The sequence below is a fragment of the Hippocampus comes genome, unplaced genomic scaffold (assembly GCF_001891065.2).
Source record: "Hippocampus comes isolate QL1 unplaced genomic scaffold, H_comes_QL1_v1.1 scaffold104, whole genome shotgun sequence".
NCBI lineage: Eukaryota > Metazoa > Chordata > Actinopteri > Syngnathiformes > Syngnathidae > Hippocampus > Hippocampus comes.
This window is the reverse complement of record NW_017806072.1, coordinates 2,730,241-2,749,502: the sequence shown is the minus strand read 5'-3', so window position 1 is coordinate 2,749,502 and position 19,262 is coordinate 2,730,241. Positions and strand designations below refer to the sequence as shown.

The 19,262-nt window shown below is 42.6% G+C and overlaps 1 protein-coding gene across 3 annotated transcripts in view; it reads right to left on the bottom strand.

The window, feature by feature from the left end:
- The window catches only part of brsk2a (BR serine/threonine kinase 2a), a 182,463-nt gene extending 166,208 nt beyond the window's left edge, over positions 1–16,255 (bottom strand). For all 3 annotated transcript variants that reach the window (XM_019894134.1, XM_019894136.1, XM_019894135.1), the window contains exon 1: positions 15,851–16,255. In XM_019894134.1, coding sequence (XP_019749693.1) covers positions 15,851–15,944 — 94 coding nt within the window. In that variant the 5' untranslated portion in view covers positions 15,945–16,255. The remainder of the gene's footprint in view (positions 1–15,850) is intronic.
- Positions 16,256–19,262: the final 3,007 nt, after the last annotated feature.

Below are 19,262 nucleotides of genomic sequence, written 5' to 3'. Positions count from 1 at the left end.
CGACGAAGACCCTCTCGGCCCCATGATATAAAATCCTCCTCTTCCTTCTCCTCCCCCTCCATCATCTCCTTAAGCCTTCGAGTACATCTTCCAAAAGTAAGTTAAACTTCATTTTATTATACTTATATAAACCTTAAACATACTTATATAAGCCTTAAACATACATTCCATACAAAATATAGCACTGAAGCAACTTACGAACGAATTCACCTGACGAATGATCCTTCGGAACGTATCTCGTTCGTATGCTGGGGAGCGTCTGTATACACATATACATACGTGTGTGTGCGTGTGGAGGGGGAGGGGGGGGGGCACTCTGTAAGGAATCAAAAGTAATTGGACAAATGAACAATCATAAATTAAACTCCAAACTTCAAATTAACGCATAGACACCACCAGATTGTGTATCCCTGGTGAGCTGCTCCGCAAGGTCTCTACTGCAACGGTCTTCAGTTGCTGTTTTTATTGGAAATGTTTCCTTCAGTTTTGTCTTCAGCAATTGAGATGCATATTCAGTCGGATTCATATGAGGAGATCGACTCGGCCGTTGCAATCATTCCACTTCATTGCCTTCAAAATTTCTGGTTGTTTTCGCAGAACGCTTTGCGTCATTGTTCATCTGCACTTTGAAGCGCAACAAGGGAACCCATTGCAATGGCAGCCATACATGCCCAACTGGCCGTCAAAAGGAATGAATGTAGACAGAATGAAAACACCAATATTTGTATTCGAACAAACACCAAAGCCTACCAATCTGCCCCTTCCACTCCATTCTCAGAAAAACTGAAATACAAATTGCACTAAAAGCAAGTTACCTACAAGCTATTCAATAATGAACACCATTTGTGCTCTTGTGTTATTTTACTGGGAAAGCGCCCAAAGGCAGCTCAGTAATCACTTCATGCAAAACTGCCTATTTATGTCCAGGCAGTGGTTGTGCTGCATGGCCACTCCATCATTCTCACCCTCTGTGTGAGAGATTACAGTCGAGAACACCAAAAAGAGGAACGTGTAAAGCATGGAGTCTTGACCACAGCAGGCCTGCCGCTTGTCCTGCGTGCTGTTTAGTGAATCACTTCCAAAGATCGCCATATCGCTCGAACCCCAGGAGGGACCCAATGTGAGCGCATCATTCTTCATACATGTGACTTCTACATGATACAGACACAATTGTATAATTGACGCTGAAGAGCACTTCAGTCAGGAGAGCTTGAAAGGGTACAGGAGCATGAGAGAGGACCTTTTCCAAAAATCAAACAAAATGAGAGGGACATTAAGCACATCAGAAACGATGTTGTGTTCTTTTGCCTCACTTTCACATAAATGAAACGCTATGGAAAAGGAGGAGAGGATTGCGGTGTATCCTGTGTGTACACTGTGTTTGCGTCAATGCCTGGTTCATCGTGTCTTAAGGGCAAATAAAACATGTCTTTATATGGATATGTCAGCTTGTATTTTGAGCAAGGTATACAGTCCGCCGTGAGCCGGGCTAATACACACACATCCAGCCTCCAAGCGTGACTTTCTGGGGATGAATGAGTCTCCAGGAGTTTGGAAAATCATGGAGTCACATGTTTATATGCTGACTGGAATCATGACAATTTGCCAGGTGTTTTATTTCTCTGTGTCTCTATCTTGTCATCCTCACTTCAGCTGTCAGAATGAAAATGATATATACTATACACACAAACGCACAGCTCCTCCAGGTTCATGTTTAAATATTTAATCAAGTCTCATTTGGTACAGAATGTTATAAATTGCAGTATGGTGACACTGGAAACGACAGAGTCATAAATTCAGGTTATTGTCAGCCTCAATCCAACCAGGTTTTAAACACGCCCGCTGGCGTTAGGGGTATTTGTCCAGAACATTAATGGTAACAAAGGTGGTAACGCCAAATATGAGGGGTGTGAACCGATAAGGGTGAAAACAGATTAGAATTGGAAAATCTTATATTCCACCAAACCTAATAAAATCTTTACATTTTAAAGTGTACTCTCCTTGAATCATACTGCAGTGCATGTATCAAGAAATTAATTGCATTGTCTTTCAAGAGCGATGCACGCCAGGTATAAAACGTTCTGAAGGTGCTGATGATTTGTTGTTTCTTTCTATTTAATTCACAATTTGAATAGGGTGGGCTTTGGGCTTTTACACGTTTTTATATATTAATGAACATGACAAAAGCTACAGCCGTCCCATATCGAATCAAATTGCAGTCCCACTCAATCCAACTGCATTGAATTTCAAACAGCCATTGCTGTCTACAAAGTGCTGTACATGGAGCAAGTCTCATATTGTATACAAAAATAAAGCAATAAATCAAAAAACAAAGACGGTAGAAAGCACCAAACAGTAAAACTAACATCAAGTCTGAGTCATGCTGAGTCAAATGCCAAAGAATACAAGTGAGTTTTGAGGCGGGTTTTAAAGATTAATCTTACCCCATACATCGAGATACGTATCGAATTGTCTTTTATCGGAGAGATTTACACTCTTGAGTTTTGCCACAATAAGGCTTTACTGTATAGCAGGTCCGTGTGCATTTCTATGTGTGATTCAGTATGAGTCTATCAAGTACAGAATCCGAATAATGAAACATAACTCTACTTAGAATTACAAGACAGCTCACATTGTAAAACAACCCGCAAAGATACTGTTGAAGTACAAAGACATTTTTTGTCTCGATCCATTGCAGTAGAAAGCTTGAGAATTAGTATAAGACCACCTACTTGTTATTTTTACCCCTGTGGCTTGTAACATGAAGTATAATGATACATTCTATTCAATCCAGTATTCACAAGCAATTCCAAGAACAGGCCCATTAAGACAACACAGTATGTTCCTCTTCCATTAGTCTGCCTTCGCATCGAATTAACCCATTTATACGCATGCTTGCACATGGTTGTGCTTGTGTGTGAGATTTGAAATATTTATTTGAACAACCGTTTTGTTTTCTCCTCTTTATTGCAGCGGGAAAGATGGAACAGTGAAATAATGAGGTGAACACTTAACACATGTTTGCTCTGTTCTTCGAAAGGCCTCAATATCGAGCTTGTATTAAAACTGTGTGTGGACTCGACTTTTTGTCTTCAAGTTCACTTAAATGTGTGGACACCAGTCTCATGATTGGCAGGTGTATACTGCAAGGGAGCATAAGTAATGGTTCGATTTAATTCTTTCTGCCTTTTGAGTCCACAAAACTGCGGCTTATCACACCTGAATTGCTTCCAGTGAGATCTAATCGCCTCCGCATGAAATGAGACCTACCTGAGCAGAACAGTAATGTAAGGTCTGGAGGCTGCAGGGAAATATCCATTAGGCATGAAGCGAGGAAATGAGGGAGCAGGAGGACCAAAGGTCAAGAAGAAATGGGCTGGTAAGACATGAACGAAAAGAGAGCAATGAATAGAGAAATAAAGAGAGAGCTGGTGATAAGTAAGCCTACTCGGTTAGCGGTAGTACTAGACTGCAGCTGAGATGTGAAAGTAGGGTGCTTGCTACATCACGTTAGCTTGCAAGGGATGTTGACACAGCATCATTTTCACATTCATCAATTGTCCAGGCTCCAGTCTTCCTTTGTGGAAGGTCTTTGCATGTTCTTTGCATACCCGCATGGGTTTCTGCTGAGTACTCTGCTTACCTCCAACAAACATGCATGGTTGGTTAATTGACGACTGTAATTGTCCAGAGATGTGAATGTGAGTGAGAAAATTTGGCTTGTCTATTTGTGCCCTGTGATTGGTTGGAAATCAGTTCAGGGCATGTCCCACCTCTCACCCAAAGTCACCTGGAATAAGTTATGGCTCAAGATAAACCGTGCAGAGAATGGATGGACACTGCTAAATCTATATCGAATCTACCTGGATTATGCTCCAATTGCACAAACTGTAATACACTAAAGTAGCGCCGACGACAGCAGCAAAGCAGGCCAAAAAAAAAAAAAAAAAAAAGCCTTGCTCAAGGATGGTTGCAGTGTCGCATATGACCAGGTTGCTATGGCAACAGACTCTTCACATCAAAATAGACGTTGCCACAAAAAAGGCCAAATATACATGCACGTTCGAGTCCCTATCGTCTCTATCAACACAGTCAATGCATACTTGCTGACAGGGACGGGTAAATGTGTTTATAATGAAAGTTGGGACAAGGTTGCATTAGCTGAAGGACAACCTCCTTAAGTATAGTGTACACAAAACTAAAAAGCACAAACTGAACAATACGTAGAGCTTGCACTCCTCTGCGAAGGGCTTTTACAGTGTATGTTTCAGAAGTGTGTCTTATAGACCTTTTTCAGTTCATCCAGAAGAACATTTATTAGATCAGGTGGCAATCTCTGTTTTAGCTCATCACAAAGATTTTTCTGGTCAGGGATTTTCTTCCACACCACACGCATCTTGCTGTGCATTTATGCGCCTTGCTCTACACACTGGGGGGGATGCTGCAATATAAAAGTGCCTTCCCTGAACTGTACCCCACAAAGTCAAACGCATGAAATTGTCAGCAATAAATAACTAAGAATCAGGGTGAACAGTGCGGGCTACCCTTGATTAATTAATTAAGAGGTGAGTGTCCTTTGCCCACAGGCCCCCGCATTTGTATGGCCCTTCCTGCTGTGGCTGCATTTTCTCCATTACGACGTCACATCCCTGCTGAAGGCAAATAGATCGCTGGGATTCCTCTCTCCCACAATGCAGCTGCACAGTGCATCTCGATTTGTGTGAATGCTGGGGGTTCTCATTGTACAAAGTCTAGTAAGTGTGTGAGACAGAGACAGAGAGAGACAGAGAGAGAGAGAGAGAGAGAGAGAGAGAGAGAGAGAGAGAGAGAGAGAGAGACCCATGCTGTGTCCTGGATTTGAATGATAATAGAGGCGCTGACCCTGAGAGGTGCTTTACAGCGCTTTTTTTTTTTTTTTGGTCACACTCAGAAACCTCCTCTTCTTTTGAGGCTGCACTGAGTCCACTCTGCCTATCTCATGTGCTAAAACTCCTGTGATTTATGCCTCTTTGGCACTGTTATGGATCATCAGACTGATGTGAAGGAGGAGGATGCAGTGCACAGACACAAACATACGCACTCAAGTACGTCACTAACATCCGACATCATCAGGAATAATCAGCTTTATGCCTAGAATAAAAAAAGCAACCATCTGGGATGAAAATGCAGCAATGCTCCTCTTTTACATTGCATTGCTTTGCCGCTCACTCGGTTCTATTGGCAACAGTGAGTTTAAACCATATAAAGTAGGTAAGGAATATAGATAAGTTAGCGAGTACAGTGATGCAATGATAGTGCACTCTCAAAGGTAAAAGCTGCATTTAACTTATGAGTTAGAGTTACATTGTGGTCAGTTCATTACAGCATCTGACCTCCTTGGTCAGAAATGTATTCTACAACCTTTTTATTCGTCACACATATTTTATTAATATTGCACTTTATGCAATGTGAAAAACAACATTTTATATACCAGTAAAGATAAAGCATTCATCCTGATATATGATGTTTCCTACAAATGACGTGAAATTAATGGCAATTTTATCTTTTTCCATTTATTTATAAAACACAATGTATGTAGAAAATAGGATAAAATTCATATAAGGTTAATGGATACTGTAAAACTAAGAATCCAAAAGAAAAATACCATTCAAAATAAATGGTAGGACAGCCAGCGTAATGTTGCTTACATCCACATGCTTCCACCAAGCAGTAGCATTACTGCAGTTACATTAACCTTCATTCACACAATGTCAGTGTAGGATCCAAGGTGTACGACGGCTAAAGTCATTCATGTCACAGAAAACCTCTCAAATTCAGACTCTCTTGTAGTGCATGCACATTGTAGAGACTACGTTTCCTGAACACAGCTCATATGTGAAAAGCACAAAGTAACAGTCGCGCCATTCTGCAGGCATGACCGATCGACCCACGCTTAATCCAAATGTTACATTCCCTTAACAGTTGGAATAAACGTGAATCCATTTGTCGTGCCTGGAGATTGAGGCGCAAGGATGACGAAATAGAAAGGCAACTGTAGCTGTATTACCGTCTTGGATGCGACATTTGTGTAGTAGCTGAGCTAACCCAACACCCTACACATTAAAATACGGATTATAATGACAGGAGGAGGTTATATTGTATGACGTACGTACGGTAGAGGTTTTTAATCTCGTAAATAGGATATGTTTTGTGATGCTGCACAGCATTACTTGCACTCAGTAGAAATACCCTTTGCTCATTGGAAAACACATAAGGACTGTAATGGGACAGCAAATTTACTTTGGCAATGACTTATACATAGGGAAATGAAACCTGTCTGGCAAAAGAGCGAGACCCCTGGTCCACAGCAATAGAGCAAAACTGAGTTGGGTTCCCATTGCTCTCTAACGTATGAGGTGGAAGATTTGGAACAAAAGCATAACATTATAAAACAGAATTTACACAACTCAAACAATGCATATCTGAAGCTTTGACCAGGCCAAAGGATGAAACCACTGACCCACAATCTGATGGAAAGTCTACACAGAAAACAAATGAACAGAAGAAACAGTTATGGCTGGTCCATTAACATAAATACATCCAAGCAGACTGTCCATTAAGGCACGTTAACAAAAGACAGTGTAAATAAAATACTCCAATGGCATGAGTAAAAAAAAAAAAAAACAACAATTGAATTAGTTGTGGTTAGTCCACCCAAGGGTGTCACAAAGACAATCACGGGCAGTCAGGGCAGATTGATGGTTTTTGATGCTCATTCAATGTGTTCTCACCAAGGCCATTTGGTTTCACCTCACATACAAAGACAAACCTCGGGTTAAGTCAAGACTCATGGTAGGTTCATTGAAGACTTTAAATTGTCCGCAGGTGTCAAGTTCAGTGTGATGGGTGTTTGTTGCTATCTGCCCTACGCTTGGCTGGTTAACAGTCCAGGGTGTACCCTGCCTCTTGCCTCTTGTGAGCTTTGAATAATCTTCCGGACGTCAGGCGATGGCAGTTTTGTAGCGATATTGAGAGAAGAAGGATTTACAATGGACAGCAGTGAAAAAATTGTTTATCAGTCAACGTTCCGTTCAAGTGAATTCAAATCTCACTTTGATTTAAAAAAAAAAAAAAAAAAAGGACATATTGAGATAGATGTGCAAGCTGGACAAGTGGAATATGCTCGAACTCAGGCCCCAAATTTGCATCCGCTACTCCTATTGACATTAGCGACTGAATGACCGAATCAACTCAAATGGGTTATGCATTGTACTTTTTCTAAGACACAAGCCGACAAATGAAAACTCCAATTTGATCAAAATGGTACACTATCTTCATCATATATTCACAAAGTCATATTTACTTATCTCATTCAGACATGTTGGCATGTAGTGTACACCGGTGAGTTGACATAGCGCATCAACCTATGGAATCTTCCATTTTATCTGAGAAAATACAGTAACTTACTTTAACCTCCAGAATCCTATGCCATACACAGCTCAATGGAAAATGTGTTCTCTCTGGTCCCATTTTAAATCTATCTGCATTGCGTTGCGCTGTGCTACTCCTCCAATCTTTGCACTGAACTAGTTCATCTCTTAGGTCCGGCTTAAGTTTGCAAATTCCCTTTTGCTAGTACAGCGTTCAGCTGGCTGTTAGCCGGCCAACAGCAAGACACCTACCTCCGAGCGTCCCTCGAATGGAGCACGTACATGGCTTTCACGCATGCGCACACTCCACATAGAGACCTCAGATATAGGGAGATGTGACATTTGTTTTTCTACTTTCTTGCTTTCATAACTTTGCTGCTGTAAATTGGGAATGTCTCAATTGTGAGACGAATAAAGGTTTCCTTATTCTTATTCTTATGTCATCGACAAATTCCCCTCTCAGGAAAATTTGCTTTGACCATTCTGACTTGAATGGGAAAATACAGATTTGGTATTTGTGTTCGACGATTTTGATGTTGCCAAAATGGCGTTGTTTGAATTTGGCGCAGAATATTGTGAGATGCATGATGTTAACGTCAGCAAGACTATCGGCACAAGCCCACCCGTGACCCTACGTGAGGTTATGCGGTATAGAAAATTGGATGGAGTTTTCTGCAGAGCCAATCAAAGAAATTAAATCAAATTACCATCTCTTTTAAGTATGGACAATAATCAAAATAAAATATATAAAGTACAAAAATCCATATTCCTTGAGCTCATGCAGCAAATGAACTTATTGTAAATGTCATACTGATCTTTCAGAGTTATGGATAATAGTAATGCAATGAGTATTGATCAAAATGAGAATAATCTTCCAATTACCATATTGCTTTGATTAATGACCTATACAGAGGGCCGATGATGGATTCTTGAGCACTACTGTGGGATGTGTAAGTGTGGTGCAGTGAGAAAACTGGAGCAAAGTCAAGGTCAATGGCAGACCTATATCTATTTGTTAATGGATGAAGCAGAGTAGGAGAGCCAGCGCTGAGGGGATGAGGATGGAGCTCCCCCCAATCACAGGACATCCTGCCAAGGCAAGCTGAGCCGACAGCCACTAAAGCCGAGGCTCCCCACATGTGCTAATCTCGCAGATTTAAAATGGGAACACAGAACAGAGTGCAGAGCAAAGAGCAGGACAAGCCTGTCTGATCCATGGCCGTATGTCTGAGTGCACGCAAAAGCAAGTAGCCCGCACAAGCATATGCGAACCATACATCACGTATGCCAGCAACGAAGCTGAAAACATGGCTGCATACTTTGCAGGCAATCTTCAGATACTATGATGCTGATTTCAGATTGCAGCCGCTTGCAGAGTTTGAGAGCGAGAGAATTAGAAGAAAATCACAAGTGAGTAGGTGGAAGAAGAAGAGAGAGCAATCCCTTCCGTTCTTCATGAGGGCAGACTGGGAACCAGCAAGAAGCAGAGAAACCATGACAACCAGACGAAAAGCGTTGGCAGCCGACACATGAAAATAGATCTACTATTGGAACAATTTGGAGTACCTGGGGGGAGGGGACAAGCGGTGTACACACTCGCCACTGCCCTAGCAGACAATCACCATGAAATTCTAAATGACATGAAGGCATAAACAACAAAGAAGAGGACTGCACAATCACTCGTGGGGAGGAAAATAAATTTTAGCTTTCATTTCTTGTGTTGTTTCCATTGTTAAAGTTTCCCAATATATCCAACCTGTACCATCCCAGAACCCTTTCGTTGAGGATCCTTGTGGTCGTAGGCATTTGTAGTTCATTTTGAGGAGTGCTCCAGCACCCTTATATTGAATTGTAGCTCCCTTATAAATTTTTATTCTTTTGTCTGACTTTTTCATTGTGTGTCTTTTATAACAAGCAAGAATTTTTTAAGATCATTCAATACTTATCTGAAATGTAATATTTTAACAAAAAATACAGCACATGCCTTCTCAATTTTACTTCTCAATTTTAGCTTTGAGTGTACCGGGACATTTTAAGGGATACCAGGACTTCATTTGAACCCACAGTACCCTCTATTGCTCTGTTCCTCTCTTGCAATCTGTGATACTCATACTCCAATGGCAGGCCTGACCAACCTGTTCTGTTTCATTCAGTTTCTGAAGCCTTTTTCACAATGAACTTAGCTGGGCGCAGCGCGCCGTTATCAACCCTATTTAAAGTGTATGTGGTGGGGGTCGGGCAGCACGGAATGGAACATTCATTGCCGCGCATCTTCAGGACATCCGCCTCGAACGCAAGTCACTTTGAATTAAAAAAAGATAGATAGATAGATAGATAGATAGATCGATAGATAGATAGATAGATAGATAGATAGATAGATAGATAGATAGATAGATAGAAATAAATAAGCGGTTTTAAAGGGAGTGGGAGGGGGGGCTGGTGGAGCTATTTTGGCTGAGTCATTACTATTTTCCTTTCAAGAAACATCAGTAAGTTAAATTTTAGACAAATCTCTCCACACAGATATTAGTCAATGAGATGGAAGTGACGTCAGACAGATTTTGCCGGGTTAAACAGCACATTTTCGTAAGCCTGGTTTGCTGAAAAGTGATCAGGAGGAACGGCAAATGTGTCAGTCTGTTGGCATCAAAGTGTGCAAAATCACTTTCGTCTAATAAACTGTAATTCGACAGTTTTCGCCAGCCTTTATGGGACATTTGCTTTGCGGCGAGCTGATTGCCACGAACACTCCTAACCGCAGATGCTGGAGCCACCGCCAAACACTGGCAGCAATGAAATATGAAAAACTCAATATAATACAATGTCGATATTATTTAGTCGCTTTTTTTAGCGTCCTTAATTAGCGATTGAAATTGATTTCAGGGCATCGTGTTGTTGATATCGGTGGCAGCCATATGTGATTTATCATAGATATAAATCCTGACTATCGATGATATACGCCGTGACATGCTGCTTGGAACAACTTCAAGATAAAAGCATTCAAAGACATCAATGTCCATATATTACTAGATAAGGTAAGGTTTATTGTGAACTTGGCTTGCTCCCGGTGTTAGTGGCGTGTCACTCTCATGCACAACATGAATAATTCTTGCTGTGGTTGGCTAGACTACTTCTTGACAGTGTACAGAAAATAAACGGGTACCAAAGACAGAAAAAAAAATCCTGTAGCATTTTTTAACCAAGGTACTTGAATTGCTCAAGGATCGTTTCCCCCCTAATCGGAACCATACCTTGGCGAAACAATGTAAACTGGTCTGATCGGTCTTAAAAGACTATGTCAGTCGTTTGAAAGCTACCATAACATTGTATTCAAATAAAACCACTTTTTGAAACGCCGCCATTGCGATGCCTCAATCTCCAGAGCAATATATGGGGCATGTATGTCGCTATGGACACACTTAAGTTGCAAGTCTCCTTAATGAACCATGGGGGAAATAAATCATGTCCACCATCATTCTCATGTATTTACATACTGTTACATTCCTAGACTTTGTTGAACGTTTTATACTGTATCACCCTGGTACAATGTCACACTGCTTACATACCTGCTCACAAAGCTGGACCAAACTGGACCACTTGGTGGAAAAGCAGGAAAGACAGCATTTGTATGTGTAAGTTTGTTTTCACATATGTAGCATATTTTGTTTGAGTCTTAGGAATTTCATCCCAATCGTACAATACGAGAATGTTAGAGCGCAAGAGACTTTCAGAAACGCTTCACTAATTCACTGACCTCCCATTTAAAGATCAAGCCTTCTCCGCCTCTGCAGGTCAGCAATAGAGAAATGAAAAAAAGCCAGGAGGACAGGGTGTGATGAAGAGAATGATCAATACTTTGCTTGACTTAATAATTTCACTGCACTCACAACTATCAAGATCTCCTGATGTGGTTCTATTCAAGGCTCCTTATTTTCTTCGACTACTGCTGCTGCTAGCAGTCCTCTCCGCCTTCATCCTTCACTATACTCCCCAACACTCCTCGACCTCGTTCCTCATCATTAATCTCTGAAAATCATCGGCTACATACATTCTGCCCAATCGATGCACTTCTACCAAGGTCTTGTCTGATTTACCACATGGTTGAACCCCCGTATGAATCTTGACTGGCCGGGGGAGGAGGGGGGCGGGGTGCAAAGGAGAATGAGAATGGGAGAGGAGGGTGCCCTATGATGGAAATTATCATCACAAAGTAATCCGATTCAAAGACGGAACATACGGATCAGATGAAGCACATATGAACATGGACTAATTTCACACCATTTAGGGTCCATTTCGGGGCTGAAGGGGCAGGACTTTGGCTTTGGCCTGAGAAGCAGAACAGCTGTGCCCAGACAGGTTCAGCTTCCTGTTTGCCCTGCTGGGTTCCAGAGCACCAACATACACAGGCTCCTAACTCCGAGTCACGCTGGGTAGCCACTGGGTCAAGCCTTCGAAATCGCTGAACAAACACACACACACACACACACACACACACACACACACAAACAGTGTTTTTTCCATTTATTTACCTCATTCGCCAGACTACAGTAAAGTCTCACAAGAAATTCTGAGTCATTTTGTGAACACTTAGGGTGGAGGTTATTGCTCGTATCCGAGCCCAGCATGGCTTTAATGGAATGTAATATAACGGCATCAGCAACAGGTGGCAGAGGCGTTTTCGTGTTCTGTCAGCAGTGAGTGAACATTCCCTCATCACTTGTCATCACCGAGGAGGAATATCATGTAGTGTGAAACACCATGGGTTGCCACCACCAGACAGGAAATCTTTGAAATTGACCTCAATGAACCACCCCAACTCACCAGCAATCAATGAAAAGCAAATTAACGTTTTTTTCATTATCATGGAATGTACCGCAATCCCGTAGCAGTCTTACCAATATGGCTGTGTGTGTGTGTGTGTGTGTGTGTGTGTGTGTGTGTGTGTGTGTGTGTGTGTGTGTGTGTGTGTGTGTGTGTGTGTGTGTGTGCGTCCAAAGATGGATAAAACATTTTGGTCGTTCTTGCATATTCATGCCCTGTAAAGTCCTTGCATGAACTACAACGGGAGCAGTGCTGACATAAAGATAAATGAAACTGCTAGATTCCGCAATAAATGCAGTGAACAGCAAAAGAGAACGCCTGAGCAGATATACAAACTGAGATACAGAGGGACGACACATCACAAGGGGCATTTTGTTGGGTGCATATGTCGATATGAAGCCCCTTGAAGCTGACAATTTCACTCTAAATGTCCACTGAAGAATCCAGGAGCCTACGCAACCCCCAGCTCACAGCTTGTCAATACCTAAATCTTGCAAGAACAAGGATTTACACTGGATTAAGAGACCGTTTAGCCAAACAATAGGCAGCATTTATTCCGCTAATCAAGTGCCTACAGGATAAAGTAAGAAAGCGAGGAAAGAAAAAAAAAAAAAGAAGGCATTTGGGTTTCAATTTCTGATGTAGAAACAACCAAAGCAATAATTTAGCTACTCTGAGAACAAAACAAATCCAGAATTGTAAGCTTTCATAAAGTTTCATAAACTGCAAGAAATACATACAAATACCATCGACATCTTATGCACAAAGAGCAAAAACTGTTTAATCTGTTCTTCAATGGGAATGGCAATATCACAGTAGAAGCATGTCTTGTGACACATTCTCACATGAGGCAGGACCGCAATAATCACCGAGCAGACACACGGGTCTCACTGGGTCCCAACACTCAAGCACAATAACTGTCATTGGTGTAAGATTGTCTCCCAAGCCTCCGTGGCATAATTAATGAGTAGTCGCCCATGCAGACACAACCTACTGGAGGACCCTGTTCTGGCCCGGTCGGGTGCAGACACTGCACAGAAAGCAATTACAACCCAAGGAAATACAGATAAGATGGCATCAAAGACAGACAAAAACTGCTTGTGTACAGCAAGCAAATGTCATCTCCATCTGTTGTTACTAGAGCTTAAAAAAAAGCAAGATTATGTATCAGTTTACTGAACAGACAATGCAATGTGTGCAATGAGTCTGCATTTGTCAACATGCAAGGGCTATGTCGCTAAGCTAGAGCGGGCCTCCCCATTGGGCCACGTGATTGTGTGAGCGACTGGGGAATTTGGCTGTGTAGGGGATTAAATCAGGAAGCCAAACCAGAACCACTTTGGTCGTTGTGTGTGTGTGTTTGTGTCAGGACTAATCACTTAATGAACAGGGAAGAGCACCATTGCTCAGCTGAAGCAGAGGACATACTCCTCTCCTCTAATAACACCGGCCAACCACCACAGCTTGAGCCCAATGGAAGGTGCCCACGGTCACTCATGATTGGGTCTGGTGCGTGAGGCATGCACAGTTGCAGGCTGACCCTTTCTGAAAGAGCTGGCTGAGAGAGCTGACATTTTTCATCAACGGTCAAATGGGATATTATGCATGTCATTAATCTAAATAGGTCTAGCGTGGATTAGCTGCATGGGCAATGCTTATGTAATTGTTTTCCGAACAGAATACACAATCCATGTGTCAGCCATTTACTTCAGCACAAGTAAATGTTATTTCAAACGGCAGCATAAAAAGTGATCACGTGAAAAATAATTATTTAGTAATTGTCTCTGCCAAACTCTGGATTTTACCAGTGAAATGTCAACACAGACAGCTCAGGAAACAATTCTGACACTTGAGCTTATCTATCCTTACATGGATCTGACAAACAAGCCTTGCCAGAAATTGGGACAAAATCCGCTCATAAATGCATCATGAGGCGCGGATGATCCAGGCGACACCGTATCATTACCAGTCTGGACCCAGCAGACCTTTGCACCAGCAGCGTACCACCAGCAAAGCCTCTCCAGAGAGCATATTGAACTGGGTCTTTCTATCAAGTGACGATTATAGACAAGCAGCACCAGTGAGGAGGGAGAGCCCAGGTACTTGTGGTGATATACTCATAATTAATCTTTTGTGGGAAAACACCATGCAACATTTATTTCTATTGTAGGACTGAGCAGATGTAGCAGATATATCATTAGTTGATTGTCCACAAGCGAACAACAACATATGGTACCTTTGTGCAACACTTGAGCTTTGTTTGGTTCTATAAAGCCGTGCTATTCCTCTGCAAAGCCAGCCAGAATGGCTCTACGTCACGTTCACGGGGGTCGCAGCAATATGCTTCAGTACACTAGTCGATAGTACAGCTTGACACTGTTGTCTGTTCATGATTATGTTTCATGTCATCACATGATAATGGAATGCTTACACTGTGTGGTCATTCGCCTTCACATCCAGTGACTGGAAATGCAAGCCTATCGAGGCTTTACCTGACTGGAACATTAATGTGGCTAATAGAACTGAATTCTGATGCAGCAAAGTTTGTGGAAAGGTGAAACTTAAGGCACATATCAGCGTTGAGAGGAAATCCCCACAAGCAAACAATCGGGAAATGCCCAAACAGACCAGGGCAGGGGCGCATTTGAAGAAAACACTGGCCGAGAAAATGCAATTTGCACGCATACACGGCTGCTCGGCACGACCAGCTGGGCCAGGTAGCACAAGTAACGCCTATTTGCTGGGAGGTTTTAAACAACAGATGGTAGGAAAATCTCTCAGCAGAAACATGGGCTTTTGAGAGGGTCACAAGCAATGCATCAGAGCTTGCCTCTTCTTTTTCATGCATGGCTCCACTGACAGTGCATAGCTCACCTCACGGATCCACACTCAGCACGACCAAACATCCCCTCAAACCAGATATGATGAAGTGAAGTCCTGTCTCTATCATGAATTACAACAAAAACAACAAACTGCAGTGTCATTGGAGTCAATAGTGAGATATATAGGTGCCTGTTTTTCAGGGAGACCACAAACATGCCCAAGGCGATATGAAGACAGATTCATGTAGCTCTTATTTCCCAGCACCTGTCAGGGTGGTACCCAAGGCACCATGTCGAGGAAACCCACGTCATGCAGCCACAGCCTAGAGGAGAACCGTTTGACTGACTGCTTTCCTTGCCTTGCCTTACCTTGCCTTGCCTAGCCTGCCTCGGGACTAAGAATAGATCAATGCATCGGGCATATAGGGATTAACGGTGCTGTGCTCCAACCGGAACACGCACACGAGAACGCGCACACCCACGGGGATAAGGAACCCAAAAGTTTATTCTCACAGTCCTGCCGGGATGCGCGCACACACGCGTACACAACCTCGCAGTCCAAAACGATGTACAACAGCGTCACCTAAATCTACGACAGTCCTCCCCATGCACCCCCCCCCCCTTGTCCCACTGCGTGAACAATGACTATGTCAGCGGATCAGTGGGAAACAGCAAAGCACAAGGAGCCGCGTGAGGGGCTTCGATCTAAACACTTAAATGACGTGCAACACGCTCCGCGCGAGCTCTCATCAAATTACGCGAGCAATTAAAACCGGGTGCACGGAGTAAGGCGCTAACCTGTCTGTCCTTTGCCCAGCGTCTTCTCCAAACGGTACGGTCCAACGTAATTGGCATGCGGGGCTCCGCTGTTGTCTTTACCGGACGATGACATGACGAATGCGGCTGCAGATCAGTTACTTTCTAGAACGAAAAGCAGGCGACGAAAAGCACTCGTCCTCCTCGGAGGTCCGAGCCGCTTTGAGGTCTTGCTTTTAAAACTCCGCCGCCGTCACCTCCTCTTCTTGTGGCTCTCTTTCTTCAGCCTCTTTCTGCCTCCTTTGGCCACAACCTCGCTCGGTGTTTGAGGAGACGAGGTTGTCCCTTTCTCTCCCCTCAGCTCTCCCAATCACCGAAGATGAGCTGCAAGTGCCTTCAAAGCATTGTAGGAGCGAGCGAGTGAGCTGCTCTGCCTCGGTGCGACTGTGGGAGGTGCTGCGGAGGCGTGACTGATGATTGACGGTGGTCTTAGCCAGTCACAGAGGAGGCTTTGTCTTTCAGCCGCTGGACCAGCCCGAAGCCAGGGGTTCTCAAACTTTTGGGGTCCAGATAGGGGCGTTTAAATTTGTTTAATATGTGATCTTTGCATACTTTAAATATGAACCTGAAATTTGCAAATTTTTCATTCATCCGTTTTCTACAGCATCTACGGGTCGCACGTGGCCTGGACCCTACCCCAGCTGACTTGGGCGAGAGAAGGGCAGACGTTACCCACTGAACTGTTGGCAGCCAATTGCGCGGCACGATAACACATATAGGTAGTCATGCAACCATTCAAACTCTCGTTCACACCTAGGACAATTTAGAGTTTTCAATCAATCTGTGCATTTGCAATTTCCCCATCCAGAAACATCATGTTTTGTCATATTTCTCAAAACTGGTGGTATGATCTGACAGTAGTATATTGTTGGTTCCAGGCCTGAGGCTCCTATGTCACTTGGTCATCTCTATTTTTGTACAAACAAATCTTTTGAGCTTGTGATTATGTGGCTTCAATGTTCATAAAGGTGAGCTGCCATAGGTTTGTTTCAGTGGTGGGTCACTGAATGAAGGGTCTCCTCTTTGTATCATTTGCATGGGTTTGCCGTGTATTTTACACGGTGTAACCTTTTTATCTTGCAGCGTGTGACCTTTTCTCTTGCACCCCATCTTACCTTGATATTCTGTCACTGCTGTAAGCTTCCCTGACAACATTTCCTCTTGTAGGTGTCTTAATCTTTTTACAAGGACATACTTTTTCGTGAATTGTAACTATCCCAGTGGTAATGAATCCCAAATGTTAAATTAATCGTTTGTTTTGCTAGTATTGTGCCCAAATCTAGTGGCAGATGCTTTCCTCAAATGGCACCAGCCTTCAGCAGCTCGGCGCAGAGTCATTGCGTCCTAGCCGCACATACACATTTTCTTCAGTTCCTGCTTAGGTATTTCTTTATGAATCTACTTTTCAGTATGTGCATTCTCCCATTCGGACTTCTGACGCATCCTCTGCTGAACCTAGAAATAAGTGTACAGCCACCAAAAAGGTGTGACTCATTGAAGTCTGAAGCTGGTTGCATCATAGAGCATGGAGTTTTTTCCTGAGACTGGTCAATGTCATAGAAATATGAAAATCACTTCTGTAGCGGAAAAAATATGTGGAAAAAGGTTGGCAAACGTCACTGTTTTTTTGCCAATTAATATGCTCTCTATTAATGTTCGGCATCTGCAATATGTGATGGGAACACATTATTGTTGTTGGGCAATCAGTGAGCATTATGGGGCTGGTGTGTCACCAGGCTGTGAACTGAATGAAAATGTAAAAGATGATGTTTCAGTGATTTAAATCCAGGTCAAAGTGAGTACAATGGAAAACCTGGAAACTGGATGTGTTGTCATAAATTGTGTGTGATTTACTATTTTTTTCTCCCCTTTACCGACTGGTAGTCTTTGTTGTAGCTCAGGGGCGTCACATGTTTACTACGTCGGCTGCACTGATGACGTGGCCAAGTATTTTTATTCATACAATCTATGTATGGTCAATGATTATTCTTTATTGGTGGGGGTGAAATGTTGAATAATATTAACAGTGAAAAATACAACTTGAGTGGGTGCACTGTTCATGTATCTTCCCTTCCTGCTAAACATAGAGGAATGTTCTGTACTTTACTTTTGTGTTGCAAAAAAACTCTGAGTGATACTTAACACACCATGTGGAACATTGCTCGGGAGATTTGAAAGTATTTTGGCCTTTGAATCTGGGTTGTGCTTGATAATCTACCCTTGGGGGGAGGGAGGGAGTGATCCAACTAATGAAAGGTGCAGCTGTCTGAAGTGTTTATAAATATTTATTCTGAATGTGAAGAGTTTCTTGTCTCTGTCATTGTCCGCTCCTTATGCTCTGCTTTTTTAGATCACCTCTGCAAATGCACACACACACAATCACACACACGCTCAGTCAACACTAACTCTCAAGTGATTGTGTGAGCGCAGCAGGGGGGAGCGTGTGTTGGACTTCCAATTCATTTCACACCCCACTGGTCTGAGACCTGTGACTGTGGCTCTGGACTCTGTCTGTTCCTCGCACCCTGAGAGGGCACAGATGTCAGGGGACGCATACAAGAGACACACAAACACGCTTGCTCTTTCATACACAAATGTGTTATTTGACCTCCAAGTCTTCTTAAACAGAGGACAAAGTTAAAAGAGTGTCTGAAATAGCAAGTAGGAAGAATTGCATCATGAGCACAAAGTCAGTTATAGCCCTCAAAACTAAGGGCATTCCAAAGAGAAAAAAACAGCTTTCATCGCTCCAGAAATATAACTCATTGCATTTCACAAATGTAGTTGATAGTGGGAGCAATAGCAGGGATTGTAACTCTATAACATGGATGTCCAAACTATGGCCCGGGGGCAATTTACAGCCCACAGTATTTATTAAAAATGACATTTGATTTATTTAACTTCTTTCTTTAACCAAGAAGGTCCTATTGAGATTAAAAACCTCTTTTACAAGGGAGCCTTGGCCAAGAGTTGGCCAAGCGTTACAGTTTCAAAATATCGAAAATGACTTATGGCAGCAAAGAGTTAGTTTGGAACATAATTTAAAATGACATTGTGGAAATTGTAGAACTCGAAGAAAGCGACAATTTCTCACGTTCGCACACCTAGAGAGAGTGTGTCGTGTTTTTTTATTAGCACACCAAAAAAAAACACTCGCGCCAAACGAAACCCGCCGAAAGTAAGTTTCCATAGAAACAAGCAGACTAACATGGCGGTCCTTAAAGGAACTGCAATTATTTCTACCCCGTTACCAAATAATCGTGAACTCTCTGACAAGCATATGAACATTGCATTCACACATTTGCAGTTGGTGGTGAATTATGTACATAGGAGTCACCACACACGTCCCCCCAGAATTCTGCTTCTTCTCCTTTTGGCACGTCCCTATTCAGGT